Here is a 17,810-nt window from a genome sequence, read left to right on the forward strand (position 1 = left end):
CGGGGGCTCGATCGTCCGGGGGTTTTAATTATTTAGGAACGATTCACGACAGTTATTCGAATTCTTTTTTAGCAATGGCTCGACCCGAGCAAGAAGATTGGAAAGCAGCTAAAAGTCCAAAAAGGAGACCCGAGCTCGGATGTCCACACCCTCTACTTCGGTGTGAAATTCTACGCGGCCGACCCTTGCAAACTCATCGAAGAGATCACGAGGTGAGCAGATTGAATTTGTCCTGTCTCGTAACTAGTTCCTAACTCGACCCGATGCCACGCAGTTGCAAATAATTTAGCCGTTTCCAACAGAATTACGCACCATGACGCTTGTCGTTTCCACTATAAGCACCAACGTGCGAAATTTCGTCCCTTAAATAGGGTTTGCTTCTGCAATTTACATTAAAGTTATTTATCGATCGTTAAACAAATACTACGCGACTCCCATAGATGGTAAATATGTATCAATTTAGTAATTTCGTTGGTCAACACCTCTTTTCCATATCTGTATTGGAATATTTACAATATTTAATAATTCAACAATCTACTCATCGTTTCAACATTATTCACAAGTTTAACAGATTCATATTTGCTCCTCCATTGAAAAAAAATTTTTTTTCGAAACTTGAATTATTTATATGTAACTTTCCACCAGTTATATCGTAATTTCTACAATGTTTAATAGTTCAACAATCTACTCGACGTCTCAACATTATTCACAAGTTTAACTGATTCATATTTGCTCCTCCATTGAAAAAGAATTTTTGTCCGAAAGTTGAATTATTTTAACTCATTAATTTTATACGTAACTTTCCTCCAATTATATTGGAATGTCTACAATATTTAATAATTCAACAATCTACTCGACGTCTCAACATTATTCAAAAGTTTAACAGATTCATATTTGCTCCTCCATTGAAAAAGAATTTTTGTTCGAAAGTTGAATTATTTTAACTCATTAATTTTATACGTAACTTTCCACCAATTATATTGGAATGCCCGCAATATTTAATAATTCAACAATCTACTCATCGTTTCAACATTATTCACAAGTTCAACAGATTCATATTTGCTCCTCCATTGAAAAAGAATTTTTGCTCGAAAGTTGAATAATTTTATATGTAATTTTCCATCAGTTATATCGTAATTTCTTCAATCTTTAATAGTTCAACAATCTACTCGACGTCTCAACATTATTCACAAGTTTAACTGATTCATATTTGCTCCTCCATTGAAAAAGAATTTTTGTCCGAAAGTTGAATTATTTTAACTCATTAATTTTATACGTTACTTTCCACCAATTATATTGGAATGCCCGCAATATTTAATAATTCAATAATCTACTCATCGTTTCAACATTATTCACAAGTTCAACAGATTCATATTTGCTCCTCCATTGAAAAAGAATTTTTGCTCGAAAGTTGAATAATTTTATATGTAATTTTCCATCAGTTATATCGTAATTTCTTCAATCTTTAATAGTTCAACAATCTACTCGACGTCTCAACATTATTTAAAAGTTTAAAAAATTCATATTTGCTCTTCCATTGAAAAAGAATTTTTGTCCGAAAGTTGAATTATTTTAACTCATTAATTTTATACGTTACTTTCCACCAATTATATTGGAATGCCCGCAATATTTAATAATTCAACAATCTACTCATCGTTTCAACATTATTCACAAGTTCAACAGATTCATATTTGCTCCTCCATTGAAAAAGAATTTTTGCTCGAAAGTTGAATAATTTTATATGTAATTTTCCATCAGTTATATCGTAATTTCTTCAATCTTTAATAGTTCAACAATCTACTCGACGTCTCAACATTATTCACAAGTTTAACTGATTCATATTTGCTCCTCCATTGAAAAAGAATTTTTGTCCGAAAGTTGAATTATTTTAACTCATTAATTTTATACGTAACTTTCCACCAATTATATTGGAATGCCCGCAATATTTAATAATTCAACAATCTACTCATCGTTTCAACATTATTCACAAGTTCAACAGATTCATATTTGCTCCTCCATTGAAAAAGAATTTTTGCTCGAAAGTTGAATAATTTTATATGTAATTTTCCATCAGTTATATCGTAATTTCTTCAATCTTTAATAGTTCAACAATCTACTCGACGTCTCAACATTATTCACAAGTTTAACTGATTCATATTTGCTCCTCCATTGAAAAAGAATTTTTTTTCGAAAGTTGAATTATTTATATGTAACTTTCCACCAGTTATATCGTAATTTCTACAATGTTTAATAGTTCAACGATCTACTCGACGTCTCAACATTATTCAAAAGTTTAACTGATTCATATTTGCTCCTCCATTGAAAAAGAATTTTTGTCCGAAAGTTGAATTATTTTAACTCATTAATTTTATACGTTACTTTCCACCAATTATATTGGAATGCCCGCAATATTTAATAATTCAACAATCTACTCATCGTTTCAACATTATTCACAAGTTCAACAGATTCATATTTGCTCCTCCATTGAAAAAGAATTTTTGCTCGAAAGTTGAATAATTTTATATGTAATTTTCCATCAGTTATATCGTAATTTCTACAATGTTTAATAGTTCAACAATCTGCTCGCCATTTCAACATTATTTAAAAGTTTAAAAAATTCATATTTGCTCTTCCATTGAAAAAAAATTTCTTTCAAAACTTGAATTATTTTAACTCATTAATTTCATCCGCAACTTTCCACCAACTATCCTAAGTGGTCAAAGAATCGTAAAGTTAAATACCTGATATGTCAAATTACTAACATAGCTCCAAATTACAAAAAAATAATAGCGTTCAGCCGTTTCGATGAACGCTACCCGCTTAAAAATCGTGGACAAATCGTAATTTCTTCCCCGAGAGGAGACGCTCGGGTCGCTTAACGTTTCCCTTTACAATTTCTCGCCTTTCGCGATCCGCTAAACGATTAATTGCGCGCGGAACAATGCAAACGGTGGACAGCGATCGCTATCAGTTTTATTGCGAGAATCTAACAGTACCTCGCCGTACTCCCCGGCATAACGAGCAGTGAGAAAATCGGATTTTCTGTCCCGCGCCAACGAAAATTATATCGTTACGTATTGTTCCCCGGTGACTTTCGAATTAACGAACGAAATAAGTTTCGCAATCTTTTCGATCGGTTCCCGGCAACGATAACGGAGCCGTACGCGTTACCGTGTGTCTCACACGCGAGCACAGACACGCGAAAGACACGCGAAAGACACGATTCTTCTGCCCTGCCCCGTGAATACGAAACAGTCACGCTCGCGTGTATGAGTGTTGTGTCACAGGTCCCTGGATGCCTGTCTCGTTATCCTAATGAGTTGGGCTTAAAATTCTCAAAGCACGCTTCAAAATCTTTTCACTCGAGCGCCGTTCCAGCGCGACGACGAAGTTACGGGAATTTAAAACGCTCCTTTTCCCCTCGACGTTGCACCCGTTCCGGAAATGTCAGCGCGCTTCTTTTGATACACAAAACGTTGTCCCGCGATGCAGCTCGACCCCCGGTTCTTCGTTCTTTCGTAATCTTTTTTCTCGATCGCTGCCACGGATTTATTGTGGGAAATCTCGCGAGGGGAAACGAAATTGCTGTTTCCGACGACGGCGCTGGGAAACGCGAAGGTTTCACGAGGGTATCGAACGAGCATTTAAACAAACGTCGAGAGATTGCACTTCAAGGTTGAAAGATCCAATGACGAATTTTTTAGTACATTTTCGCGGGAAATTATAAAGTGTTTTAGTTAAGTGCCGGGTGGAGCAGTTACGTAATGGACGAACGATAACCGGTTGCATGAAATTCGTAACGTTGATTACCTAATTGAACCTCATTAAGTGACAATTGTCATTGTATTCAGCTAAGTTCCAGTTCCTATCTCGTGGAGTAGTGCATAGACCCTGGTGCACCTGGGCCATAATGCATCCTATTGTTAACTGTCAGAGGGGTCTCTGAACCTCTATGGAGAAGCCATAATACTGCACGGACGTCTGTCTCAGATTCAACCGATATCATCTTCATTCGGTTCATTATCGCGAATCTATGCTTCAATGGATCGACTATCGATTTATCGGAGCGGGTAGAAAATTGTTTGTAATCTCGAAACGTTTTAAAACTCATTTCTAACTGTGGAGAAAACAAAAAAATGATTTTATTACATAAATATAGTAAAAAAATAATTCATCTTTTTGTTTATTATATTTTGTATTTATCAGAGCTATTAGTCTTCCCTGTTGGATTCTATTAACTCAAATAGTTGAAATATTCATAAATTTAATAAAAAAATAATTCAATTTTTCTGTTTATTATATTCGACTTATATTGGAAAGATTGGTACTTCTTGTTGAATTCTGTTGATTAAAAATATTATTTCTTCTTAATTGTTTGTAGTCTCGAAACGTTTTAAAACTCGTTTCTAACTGTGGAGAAAACAAAGAAATGAATTTATTACATAAATATAGTAAAAAAAATAATTCGTCTTTTTGTTTGTTATATTCGATATTTTGTATCTGTCAGAGCTATTAGTTCTATTAATTCAAGTAGTTGAAATATCCATAAATTTTATAAAAAAATAATTCAACTTTTCTGTTTATTATATTAAACTTATATTGGTCCTTCCTGTTGAATTCTGTAAAAAAATAATTCGTCTTTTTGTTTATTATATTTGATATTTTGTATCTGTCAGAGCTATTAGTTCTATTAATTCAAATAGTTGAAATATCCATAAATTTTATAAAAAAATAATTCAACTTTTCTGTTTATTATATTAAACTTATATTGGTCCTTCCTGTTGAATTCTGTAAAAAAATAATTCGTCTTTTTGTTTATTATATTTGATATTTTGTATCTGTCAGAGCTATTAGTTCTATTAATTCAAGTAGTTGAAATATCCATTTTTATAAAAAAATAATTCAACTTTTCTGTTTATTATATTAAACTTATATTGGTCCTTCCTGTTGAATTCTGTAAAAAAATAATTCAATTTTTCTGTTTATTATATTAAACTTATATTGGTCCTTCCTGTTGAATTCTGTAATAAAATAATTCGTCTTTTTGTCTATTATATTTGATATTTTGTATCTATCAGAGCTATTAATTCTATTAATTCAAATAGTTGAAATATTCATAAATTTTATAAAAAAATATTTCAATTTTTCTGTTCATTATATTCGACTTCTATCGGAAAGATTGGTCCTTCCTGTTAAAATATTGTTTTAGAAAAGTAGACAGGGAGTTTTATTGGGATTAGGGGTTCCCAAGCAAATTACTGTCGTTTTTCGCGACTTCTTATCAGACGGCTAAGTAACTTACATCAAAAGGTCGTCTCGATTTACCGTGGAGGTCGATGGAGTATAAACGAGCTCCGGTGCGTGGCAGTCCTTTTAATGGAAACCTAGAGAAAAATTGAGGGTTCTGCCACCGATAAACCGGCTGGATTGATTCCTTGTTCGCTCCAGGGAGTTCCTCAAACCCCTACGATGCCTGTATTCGCCCTCGGGGATTGCCCATTTTTTTTTTTTTTTTGCTCGACCCGTGCAAGTTCCCTTTAACTTTCAGTTGGCAAGATAAAGCGCGATTTTTTTAAGACTATCGACTGTACCGTCGGTATCGATCATCCGTGGCGTCGCTTCCCCTGGCAGACGGCTGCATGCAAAGTCAGAGAAGAGATATCTCTTCGTTCTATCTGAAATATTGAAGTTCCGCTTCCGCGTGATCGGCACGGCCCCCGTGGATCGTTTATTTTTCGCGGCAGAAACGCTCTAAGCCCTTTAAGGGCCGATATGAAACGAACGATTAATCGCGCGAATTATTTACTCAAAATATCTCCCGTAGGAATTTAAATTATTATGGAAAAGAGGAAGACCTGTTCGGTTTAAAAAATTAATAATATACATCGTATAAAAATTATTAAAACAAGAGAACTCTACAGGGTGTTCGGTGAATCCTGAGAAAAATTTTAATGGGAGATTCTGGAGGCCAAAATAAGACGAAAATCAAGAATATCAATTTCTTGACTGAGGCTTCGTTAAAAAGTCATTAAAAAATTTCAAATCAATCTGAAAAATTATTTTCGGTTGCAGGAGCCGATTACAATTATCTTTGATCATTACACATACCCCCGAAATTCTACGCATTTTCAAGAAAAAAATTTACTGAAACTATAATGCCTGACCTTGACATTCCGATTCTCCTGAAATTTCAAAAAGTTTCAAATCATTCCGAAAAAATTATTTTCGGTTGCAGGGGCGGATTACAATTATTTTTTATCATTACACATACTCCCGAAATCCTACGCATTTTCGAGAAAAAAATTACTTACCGAAAATCTATTTGAAGGCCAGATATGCTGCCCAGAAATTTCATGCGTATCTTAAAAACGTCATAACTTTTGAACGGATAGGACGATTTTAATGTTTCGAAATGCAAACGACGTGTATTTTGGTGAAGAATATGTAGAAATTCTAAAAATATTCGAAAAATTATTCCTTAACATCGTAAAGTGAGAAAAACCCCATAAAAATGACTCAATTTTCAAACGTCCATAACTCCTACAATAGTGAATATATTTCAATGAAACTTTTTTCTGAAGTAAAGCTCATGGGCGTCTACAAAAAAGTATAAGACAAAATTTCTGTAGCACATAGAACAAAATTATTAAAAATGAAAAACGAATTTTTAAGAAAAATCGACAGCCTAAAACTTTATCGCAAAAAAAAAAATTTCAAATCGTTCTGGAAAAATTATTGTTAGTTACAGGGGTCAATTGCAATCATTTTTGGTGAATAGGCATAACCTCGAAATCCTGTCCATTTTTGAGAAAAAAATTGAGTAAGTGGACAAATTTTTCGTCGAACTTAAAAAATTTCAAATCGTTCTGGAAAAATTATTTTCGGTTGCGGGAGTCAATTAGAATCATTTTTTGTTAATACACATACCCCCGAATTCCTACACACTTTCGAGAAAAAAATTGGAGTAGGTGGACAAATTGCCGTTCTACGGCCGCAACTTTAAACGTTAATAACTTTTTAACGAAGCCTCCATCAATAAATTGGTATTCTTGATTTTCGTCTTATTTTGGTCTCTAGAATCTCCCATTAAAATTTTTCCTAGGTTTGTCGGAACACCCCGTATGAGAGAAGAATATTATGTAGAAACTTTGATATAATCTGATTCTAGATTCGTTCCAATATAGTTTGTCAACATTATGATAATATAATAGTACAAATTAGAATATATTACGGGAATTAATTAATTATGAACAACGAATTTAACAAAATGGTATGTTCTTGCGAACCTATATTTTCGAAATCTATTTCTAACCGTTAATTTGCATCTTTTACGACCATAAACGCGTTCGCAATTTTCTATAAATAGATCGACGGGAAGCTAGAAATAGGTGGTGCTTCTAACAAGAACCCGCGGCGTTGGTGAAACAAAAAAGTTGTTTAAGAAAGCAGGTTTCCCTTAGGATTACAGTTATTAAAACCGCAAGACCCTAGAATCAACGATCTGGAAATATTTTATTCAGCAACGCAGCCAGTTCGAGGGAAGAAAATAAAAAATGAAAGAAAAAAAAAATCTCTCGCCGACGATTATCATAATCTGAATACGCGACTTTGGTATCCACGCGAGGAGGCGACACTTTGCATCCAAATACATAATAACAAAATTGCCCTCGGTTCCACGTGCATATTTCCACCGAAGAAGCAATCAAACGAGACAGCGCGGTTTTATATGGCGAGAGGATCGCCTGTGCGTTTTCATTGCGTATAACCATAATGAATTTACGCTCCTAGGAAACTGATAAGACCGATAAATATTTCGCGAAGCATTGGGAATAACGATGTCGTAACGCAATTTTCCTCGGAAGATGACGGATAAATTTAGTCGACTATCGCGGGAGACCATTGCAATTCCATTGGGTGTCAATGGAATCTGATTAAATTTTCGTACAACGTCTGGTAAATTCAAATACACCGAAACAGCTTTCCCTTTTGAGATATACTTTAATTCAAAAGCAGAGGAAGGCTTGAAATTAAGTAAATCAATTTCGAAAATTAACCGAGTCGAGGAGTTGCTCGAGAAAGAGTTTCGCGAACAAGTCTGTAAACTTTTGTTACTTTCACGCGTGATATTTCCATATATTTGAGAGTATAATTATCAAAAAATAAAGCGTGAGATTAAATGAGCACGGAGGCTCTTCCTGCCATTAATTAATTCAGCACCGGAAAGATTAAAAACTCATCTATCTCGGGCACATAGAGATTTAAAAAAATGCAGCAACTAGAAGTACATATTTCATTATTAATAAGCGTATTTAGTTATTTTTCACAAACAGATTCAAAACATTGACCACCTTTTTCTCAAACACTCGCTATAAATGAAACCTAATGCAAATAAACTTTCGAACAATGTTAGTGTCATTTGGAACAGTTTAAAATAACAAGTACTCGCTAAAATTTGAAAAAATCTGAATATCCTTGGACACAGGAAGTAAACAGTGAACGCGTTTTGCATCCAAATACACTAAACCGTTTACTTTGGCATTTTTTAGTCCAGTTTTTGATTTTTTGGGGGGAACTGGTCTAATAGACGTAGGTCGATCATCGAAATTTGTCACTCGTGGTCCAGGATCTCGAAGTGTAGTCGAGAGGCCGCGTCAGGTTGGGCCGATTCGGTAGTAGAGCCGCATCATCCGGAACAAGAAAGAAAAAAACGACGACGTCTCGGGGAAACGGACGAACTCAATCTATATGCAAATGCATTCATCTTTTATCTTGAGTATGAGCAATCGACGGACGGTTGTCGGGGCCCGTGGTTGCAGCTTCGAGACCATTGCACAATGAACGAACCGCGGGATATCGGATCTAAGCACCGAAAGCGACGCCGATGTAACGTCTCGGTAATGAGATGCGCATATTCCCGCGTTATTATTGGCTTTCGCGGAAAGTGAAGCGTGGCTGTGCTCGCGGTAATAGCAGCCGGGATAAACCGGGTCGCCAGATAAAAGCAAATTAGCTTTATATCTCGCTAAATACGCCCGGATCCTTGGCGCGAAACGCAACACGTCGAGATTGGTGGTTAAAAATCCAGTCTGGAGAACTAGCAAATTATATATACTCCGAATTGTCATAAGTAGACTGCGGATGTTTATGCATTTATGGGAAATTTTAATTCTCAAAAAACTACTGAATGCACTTAACACGAAAGAATATAAGAAATACTTAAAGTAAGGTACGAATTATTATATCTAGGGGTTGAGACAACCCTCTACAAAGCTCCAATTTCAATAATTTTATTAACAAAAATATGAATTTGCATGAAGTTCCGCAGTCTAGTCATAAGAATGTGCTATGGACGAGATAGAAGCTCTCTTACGATCGTTGAAGTGTCGATTCTTCGTCGTTAGAATTTACAAAAATGAGTCACCACTGTGTCTTGTCAAATAGAAAGGACACACATTCGATAGATGCAACTGGTTTCTCTTAAAAAGCTCATGAAGACACTCTATTATCCATCTTTTGACGTGATTCGTAAACAGTTACTTCTGTTATGGAAATTGGTGACGCTGCGCATTAAAAATCCAGTCTGGAGAACTAGCAAATTATATATACTCCGAATTGTCATAAGAATCTTCTGTGGATGAGATAGAAGCTCTCTTATGATCGTTGAAGTGTCCATTCTTCGTCGTTAGAATTTACAAAAATGAGTCACCACTGTGTCTTGTCAAATAGAAAGGACACACATTCGATAGATGCAACTGGTTTCTCTTAAAAAGCTCATGAAGACACTCGGTTATCCATCTTTTGACGTGATTCGTAAACAGTTACTTCTGTTATAGAAATTGATGGCGCTGCACGTTAAAAATCAAGTCTGGAGAACTAGCAAATTATATATACTCCGAATTGTCATAAGAATCTTCTATGAACGAGGTAGAAGCTCTCTTATGATCGTTGAAGTGTCTATTCTTCGTCGTTAGAATTTACAAAAATGAGTCACCACTGTGTCTTGTCAAATAGAAAGGACACACATTCGATAGATGCAACTGGTTTCTCTTAAAAAGCTCATGAAGACACTCGGTTATCCATCTTTTGACGTGATTCGTAAACAGTTACTTCTGTTATGGAAATTGGTGACGCTGCGCATTAAAAATCCAGTCTGGAGAACTAGCAAATTATATATACTCCGAATTGTCATAAGAATCTTCTGTGGATGAGATAGAAGCTCTCTTATGATCGTTGAAGTGTCCATTCTTCGTCGTTAGAATTTACAAAAATGAGTCACCACTGTGTCTTGTCAAATAGAAAGGACACACATTCGATAGATGCAACTGGTTTCTCTTAAAAAGCTCATGAAGACACTCGGTTATCCATCTTTTGACGTGATTCGAAAAACAGTTACTTCTGTTATAGAAATTGATGGCGCTGCGCATTAAAAATTCAGTCTGGAGAACTAGCAAATTATGTATACTCCGAATTGTCATAAGAATCTTGTGTGGATGAGATAGAAGCTCTCTTATGATCGTTAAAGTGTCTATTCTTCGTCGTTAGAATTTACAAAAATGAGTCACCACTGTGTCTTGTCAAATAGAAAGGACACACATTCGATAGATGCAACTGGTTTCTCTTAAAAAGCTCATGAAGACACTCTATTATCCATCTTTTGACGTGATTCGTAAACAGTTACTTCTGTTATGGAAATTGGTGACGCTGCGCATTAAAAATCCAGTCTGGAGAACTAGCAAATTATATATACTCCGAATTGTCATAAGAATCTTCTGTGGATGAGATAGAAGCTCTCTTACGATCGTTGAAGTGTCCATTCTTCGTCGTTAGAATTTACAAAAATGAGTCACCACTGTGTCTTGTCAAATAGAAAGGACACACATTCGATAGATACAACTATCCATCATTTGACGTGATTCGTAAACAGTTGCTTCTGTTATAGAAATTTTTATGAATCCCTCTAAGTGTCGAGATACGTGTAAAAGAGCTTTCTTGAACCATCGGGATTGCTAATAATCGGTTAGTGGATTCGTGGGGGCTCCAATTTTCGAAAACTATTCGAGGTTCGCAAAATGTCTAATAAACGTGTCTGGTGTAGCAGACAAGAGTATCGATTTCCTGTGATCATAAGGAAACACCTCTCGTGCGCTTCCGACGAGCAAAGATTGGATTCTCCGGTATAGATTAGCGTGAACCGTGGCAATTAAGGCCCGAGCATGCAATTATCTACCAAAAATGAAAATTATAGAGAGCATTGTACGGTCTCCCGGCAGACCATTTCTCGAACTTTTCACTTTCGTGTCTTAAATGTTGGTTATTTAGATTCTGGATTTCCAAAATGAAAAAAAAGAAATCCAAATAATCGTGCTAGTTTAATTTTTTTCGCAAGAATATTTTTTCGTTTTACATACTGGTGGATTAAGCTTGAATAGTGCCCTTGTATTTATCTTAACGAAATTAATGATCTAAAACGAGCTTGGAATTGAGAAGTATTACAGAACAAAATGAGGAATACGTTGTATTTATTTTATGGCCACGTTGCAACGTGTTTGGATTTTTATTGTCCCCAATGGCAGCGTGCAATTTTAATTGAGAATATTTCCGTGTCTGTTTACGATCGCATAATCTCGCGAGATCACATTGGTTGGTCTTTTTTTTCGTCACGGTAGCGTACGGAACGTTAGGGGGCTCCGTGGTCTTGGCTATCGTTACTAATGTCCGCCCACGATCCCCGAGAAGACTCGTAACTTCCTTCTTCTCCGACTTCCAGGGGCTCTCGACGACGTTTCATTGACGTTGCAATATCGTATCTAGCTACCCACCGACGCGATACACATACAGAACCCTGTTTATTCCCGCGCGCCAGTGCACATATCGGCGCAGTTAGGTGTATTTCGATATTTGCCCGTGCAATCTCTCGTAATTGGTAACGCGATATGGAAATTGATAACGCGAAACTTGCCGGAGCAGCGTCGCCGCTCGATGGACCTTCATGCGCGCGAAAGTAATTGAATTCGATGGTAACTTTTTACTAAACTCGTATGGTAAACAAAAATCGATAAATGTCATCTAATACTCGAGAAATTGATCACGTAGAATTCATCTTTTATTTGCGTTTACCCTGCGACTGATCTCAACTTCTAAACATCCTTTATTTTATTTTTAATCTGTTTCCTCCTCTATTTTTATTTCCATTTAGCAACAAAGTTGGAAGATAGAGATTAAATTAACGTAGAATTGCAATTCGTCTTAATTTGTCTCTTTTTTGACAACAACGTGCCAGACACACACTTCTGTTCTAATGTGTTTTATTTTTGTTCCCTCGATCTCGATATGCATCTAAATCATCTCAGATCAATTCCTCGCGTCCGCATCGTTCTCAAGAACCACTTCCGTTATCCGAGTACTTTAACCTACAAAACCGAGTTGGTAAATCGATGACAACGATACACCTTCGACAGTAAATTTCTAAACACATAACAGTATTCATGCTCGATATAATACTGCGAATTGTCCCACATATACGCGTTTCACGTTCAGACCACGGCCATATTTCAACCTTTATCTGATAGAATCTGGTTAAAACGACTCGTACGACTCTTTTAAATAGTTGCACATGAGCGAGTGTAACATTTATTGGTGGGATTGTATACTGTTCTCTGCATTTTCGGTCAGACTGTAGCTTCGTCTATTCGTACACAATAACAATATGAAAGGCGTAGATTTCTTTTACAATCATGCAACTTTTCTACGTCTTTTATCATTTTGAAAATATTCTACGAGAAAACAAAATACTTCTTTGAAGGGATTTTATCCCTTCGGGCCATATTTCAGCGCAAAAAAATGGTTTTACGTTACCAGTGAACTAGTCTACGGGTCTTATGAATACAAATAAGCATAGCGTTATCTTTGAAAAATTCAAAGCAAATACTCTTAGCGGTATGAATAAAAGTTGAAGTAAACCCTTCTACTTACGAGTGTGGAGCGAATGCTTTGACAGCAAAGGCTCTGCTCGAGCTATGCATATTTTGCATGAATAAAATTAAGCTTTTACTTCGAATTATAAACACACAGCCTTTGGGAAACACGAATCTTGCCAGACCGAAGATTCGCTCGCAAAGAATGTGATCGACTAATTTTCATTTCAATTTCTTAGTGGTCCATTCCCGATTCTAAATCGAAGAATGCTTTGAGCGTAATAAAATTTCCTAGTTTCAAAATTTTTTAAGATTTTGCGTTTCTTTTCTGAAACATGAAGCGTGAAATTAATTGAGCACCGAGGATCTTCTGGCCATCGATTAATTCAGGAGCAACGAAGGTTTGGGATTATTGGCGGCCATATTTTTCTCGCAACAAATTCTAATAAAATTTCCTAGTTTCACAATTTTTTAAGATAATAAAGCGTGAAATTAATTGAACATCGCGGATCTTCTGGCCATCGATTAATTCAGGAGCCACGAAAGTTTGGGATTATTGGCGGCCATATTGATTTCATAACAAATTCCAAGCAAAATTTCCTAGTTTTACAGACAATTATTTTAAGATTTTGCGTTTCTTTCGTGAAACACGAAGCGTGAAATTAATCGAGCATCGAGGATCTTCTATCTATCGATTAATTCAGTAGTAACGAAGGTCTGGGATCATTGGCGGCCATATTTTTTTCGTAACAAATTCCAAGCAAAATTTTCTAGTTCCACAGACAATTTTTCAAAATTTTGCGTTTCTTTTCTGAAACATAAAGCGTGAAATTAATTGAGCACCGAGGATCTTCTGGCCATCGATTAATTCAGGAGCAACGAAGGTTTGGGATTATTGGCGGCCATATTTTTCTCGCAACAAATTCTAATAAAATTTCCTAGTTTCACAATTTTTTAAGATAATAAACCGTGAAATTAATTGAGCATCGCGGATCTTCTGGCCATCGATTAATTCAGGAGCCACGAAAGTTTGGGATTATTGGCGGCCATATTGATTTCATAACAAATTCCAAGCAAAATTTCCTAGTTTTACAGACAATTATTTTAAGATTTTGCGTTTCTTTCGTGAAACACGAAGCGTGAAATTAATCGAGCATCGAGGATCTTCTATCTATAGATTAATTCAGTAGTAACGAAGGTCTGGGATCATTGGCGGCCATATTTTTTTCGTAACAAATTCCAAGCAAAATTTTCTAGTTCCACAGACAATTTTTCAAAATTTTGCGTTTCTTTTCTGAAACATAAAGCGTGAAATTAATTGAGCACCGAGGATCTTCTGGCCATCGATTAATTCAGGAGCAACGAAGGTTTGGGATTATTGGCGGCCATATTTTTCTCGCAACAAATTCTAATAAAATTTCCTAGTTTCACAATTTTTTAAGATAATAAAGCGTGAAATTAATTGAACATCGCGGATCTTCTGGCCATCGATTAATTCAGGAGCCACGAAAGTTTGGGATTATTGGCGGCCATATTTATTTCATAACAAATTCCAAGCAAAATTTCCTAGTTTTACAGACAATTAGTTTAAGATTTTGCGTTTCTTTCGTGAAACACGAAGCGTGAAATTAATCGAGCATCGAGGATCTTCTATCTATAGATTAATTCAGTAGTAACGAAGGTCTGGGATCATTGGCGGCCATATTTTTTTCGTAACAAATTCCAAGCAAAATTTTCTAGTTCCACAGACAATTTTTCAAAATTTTGCGTTTCTTTTCTGAAACATAAAGCGTGAAATTAATTGAGCACCGAGGATCTTCTGGCCATCGATTAATTCAGGAGCAACGAAGGTTTGGGATTATTGGCGGCCATATTTTTCTCGCAACAAATTCTAATAAAATTTCCTAGTTTCACAATTTTTTAAGATAATAAAGCGTGAAATTAATTGAACATCGCGGATCTTCTGGCCATCGATTAATTCAGGAGCCACGAAAGTTTGGGATTATTGGCGGCCATATTGATTTCATAACAAATTCCAAGCAAAATTTCCTAGTTTTACAGACAATTATTTTAAGATTTTGCGTTTCTTTCGTGAAACACGAAGCGTGAAATTAATCGAGCATCGAGGATCTTCTATCTATCGATTAATTCAGTAGTAACGAAGGTCTGGGATCATTGGCGGCCATATTTTTCTCGTAACAAATTCCAAGCAAAATTTTCTAGTTCCACAGACAATTTTTCAAAATTTTGCGTTTCTTTTCTGAAACATAAAGCGTGAAATTAATTGAGCACCGAGGATCTTCTGGCCATCGATTAATTCAGGAGCAACGAAGGTTTGGGATTATTGGCGGCCATATTTTTCTCGCAACAAATTCTAATAAAATTTCCTAGTTTCACAATTTTTTAAGATAATAAAGCGTGAAATTAATTGAACATCGCGGATCTTCTGGCCATCGATTAATTCAGGAGCCACGAAAGTTTGGGATTATTGGCGGCCATATTGATTTCATAACAAATTCCAAGCAAAATTTCCTAGTTTTACAGACAATTATTTTAAGATTTTGCGTTTCTTTCGTGAAACACGAAGCGTGAAATTAATCGAGCATCGAAGATCTTCTATCTATAGATTAATTCAGTAGGAATGAAGGTCTGGGATTATTGGCGGCCATATTTTTTTCGTAACAAATTCCAAGCAATATTTTCTAGTTCCACAGACAATTTTTCAAAATTTTGCGTTTCTTTTCTGAAACATAAAGCGTGAAATTAATTGAGCACCGAGGATCTTCTGGCCATCGATTAATTCAGGAGCAACGAAGGTTTGGGATTATTGGCGGCCATATTTTTCTCGCAACAAATTCTAATAAAATTTCCTAGTTTCACAATTTTTTAAGATAATAAAGCGTGAAATTAATTGAACATCGCGGATCTTCTGGCCATCGATTAATTCAGGAGCCACGAAAGTTTGGGATTATTGGCGGCCATATTGATTTCATAACAAATTCCAAGCAAAATTTCCTAGTTTTACAGACAATTATTTTAAGATTTTGCGTTTCTTTCGTGAAACACGAAGCGTGAAATTAATCGAGCATCGAGGATCTTCTATCTATCGATTAATTCAGTAGTAACGAAGGTCTGGGATCATTGGCGGCCATATTTTTTTCGTAACAAATTCCAAGCAAAATTTTCTAGTTCCACAGACAATTTTTCAAAATTTTGCGTTTCTTTTCTGAAACATAAAGCGTGAAATTAATTGAGCACCGAGGATCTTCTGGCCATCGATTAATTCAGGAGCAACGAAGGTTTGGGATTATTGGCGGCCATATTTTTCTCGCAACAAATTCTAATAAAATTTCCTAGTTTCACAATTTTTTAAGATAATAAACCGTGAAATTAATTGAGCATCGCGGATCTTCTGGCCATCGATTAATTCAGGAGCCACGAAAGTTTGGGATTATTGGCGGCCATATTGATTTCATAACAAATTCCAAGCAAAATTTCCTAGTTTTACAGACAATTATTTTAAGATTTTGCGTTTCTTTCGTGAAACACGAAGCGTGAAATTAATCGAGCATCGAGGATCTTCTATCTATAGATTAATTCAGTAGTAACGAAGGTCTGGGATCATTGGCGGCCATATTTTTTTCGTAACAAATTCCAAGCAAAATTTTCTAGTTCCACAGACAATTTTTCAAAATTTTGCGTTTCTTTTCTGAAACATAAAGCGTGAAATTAATTGAGCACCGAGGATCTTCTGGCCATCGATTAATTCAGGAGCAACGAAGGTTTGGGATTATTGGCGGCCATATTTTTCTCGCAACAAATTCTAATAAAATTTCCTAGTTTCACAATTTTTTAAGATAATAAAGCGTGAAATTAATTGAACATCGCGGATCTTCTGGCCATCGATTAATTCAGGAGCCACGAAAGTTTGGGATTATTGGCGGCCATATTTATTTCATAACAAATTCCAAGCAAAATTTCCTAGTTTTACAGACAATTAGTTTAAGATTTTGCGTTTCTTTCGTGAAACACGAAGCGTGAAATTAATCGAGCATCGAGGATCTTCTATCTATAGATTAATTCAGTAGTAACGAAGGTCTGGGATCATTGGCGGCCATATTTTTTTCGTAACAAATTCCAAGCAAAATTTTCTAGTTCCACAGACAATTTTTCAAAATTTTGCGTTTCTTTTCTGAAACATAAAGCGTGAAATTAATTGAGCACCGAGGATCTTCTGGCCATCGATTAATTCAGGAGCAACGAAGGTTTGGGATTATTGGCGGCCATATTTTTCTCGCAACAAATTCTAATAAAATTTCCTAGTTTCACAATTTTTTAAGATAATAAAGCGTGAAATTAATTGAACATCGCGGATCTTCTGGCCATCGATTAATTCAGGAGCCACGAAAGTTTGGGATTATTGGCGGCCATATTGATTTCATAACAAATTCCAAGCAAAATTTCCTAGTTTTACAGACAATTATTTTAAGATTTTGCGTTTCTTTCGTGAAACACGAAGCGTGAAATTAATCGAGCATCGAGGATCTTCTATCTATCGATTAATTCAGTAGTAACGAAGGTCTGGGATCATTGGCGGCCATATTTTTCTCGTAACAAATTCCAAGCAAAATTTTCTAGTTCCACAGACAATTTTTCAAAATTTTGCGTTTCTTTTCTGAAACATAAAGCGTGAAATTAATTGAGCACCGAGGATCTTCTGGCCATCGATTAATTCAGGAGCAACGAAGGTTTGGGATTATTGGCGGCCATATTTTTCTCGCAACAAATTCTAATAAAATTTCCTAGTTTCACAATTTTTTAAGATAATAAAGCGTGAAATTAATTGAACATCGCGGATCTTCTGGCCATCGATTAATTCAGGAGCCACGAAAGTTT

The 17,810-nt window shown here is 35.6% G+C and overlaps 1 protein-coding gene across 1 annotated transcript in view; it reads left to right on the plus strand.

Moving 5' to 3' along the window:
* LOC122401338 (band 4.1-like protein 4) overlaps positions 1–17,810 on the plus strand; it is a 137,797-nt gene that overhangs the window by 86,225 nt on the left and 33,762 nt on the right. Inside the window, exon 4 of the mRNA XM_043403415.1 lies at positions 73–212. Coding sequence (XP_043259350.1) covers positions 73–212 — 140 coding nt within the window. The remainder of the gene's footprint in view (positions 1–72; positions 213–17,810) is intronic.

The sequence above is a fragment of the Colletes gigas genome, unplaced genomic scaffold (assembly GCF_013123115.1).
Source record: "Colletes gigas isolate AHSC1104 unplaced genomic scaffold, ASM1312311v1 Colletes_gigas_Sc00024, whole genome shotgun sequence".
NCBI lineage: Eukaryota > Metazoa > Arthropoda > Insecta > Hymenoptera > Colletidae > Colletes > Colletes gigas.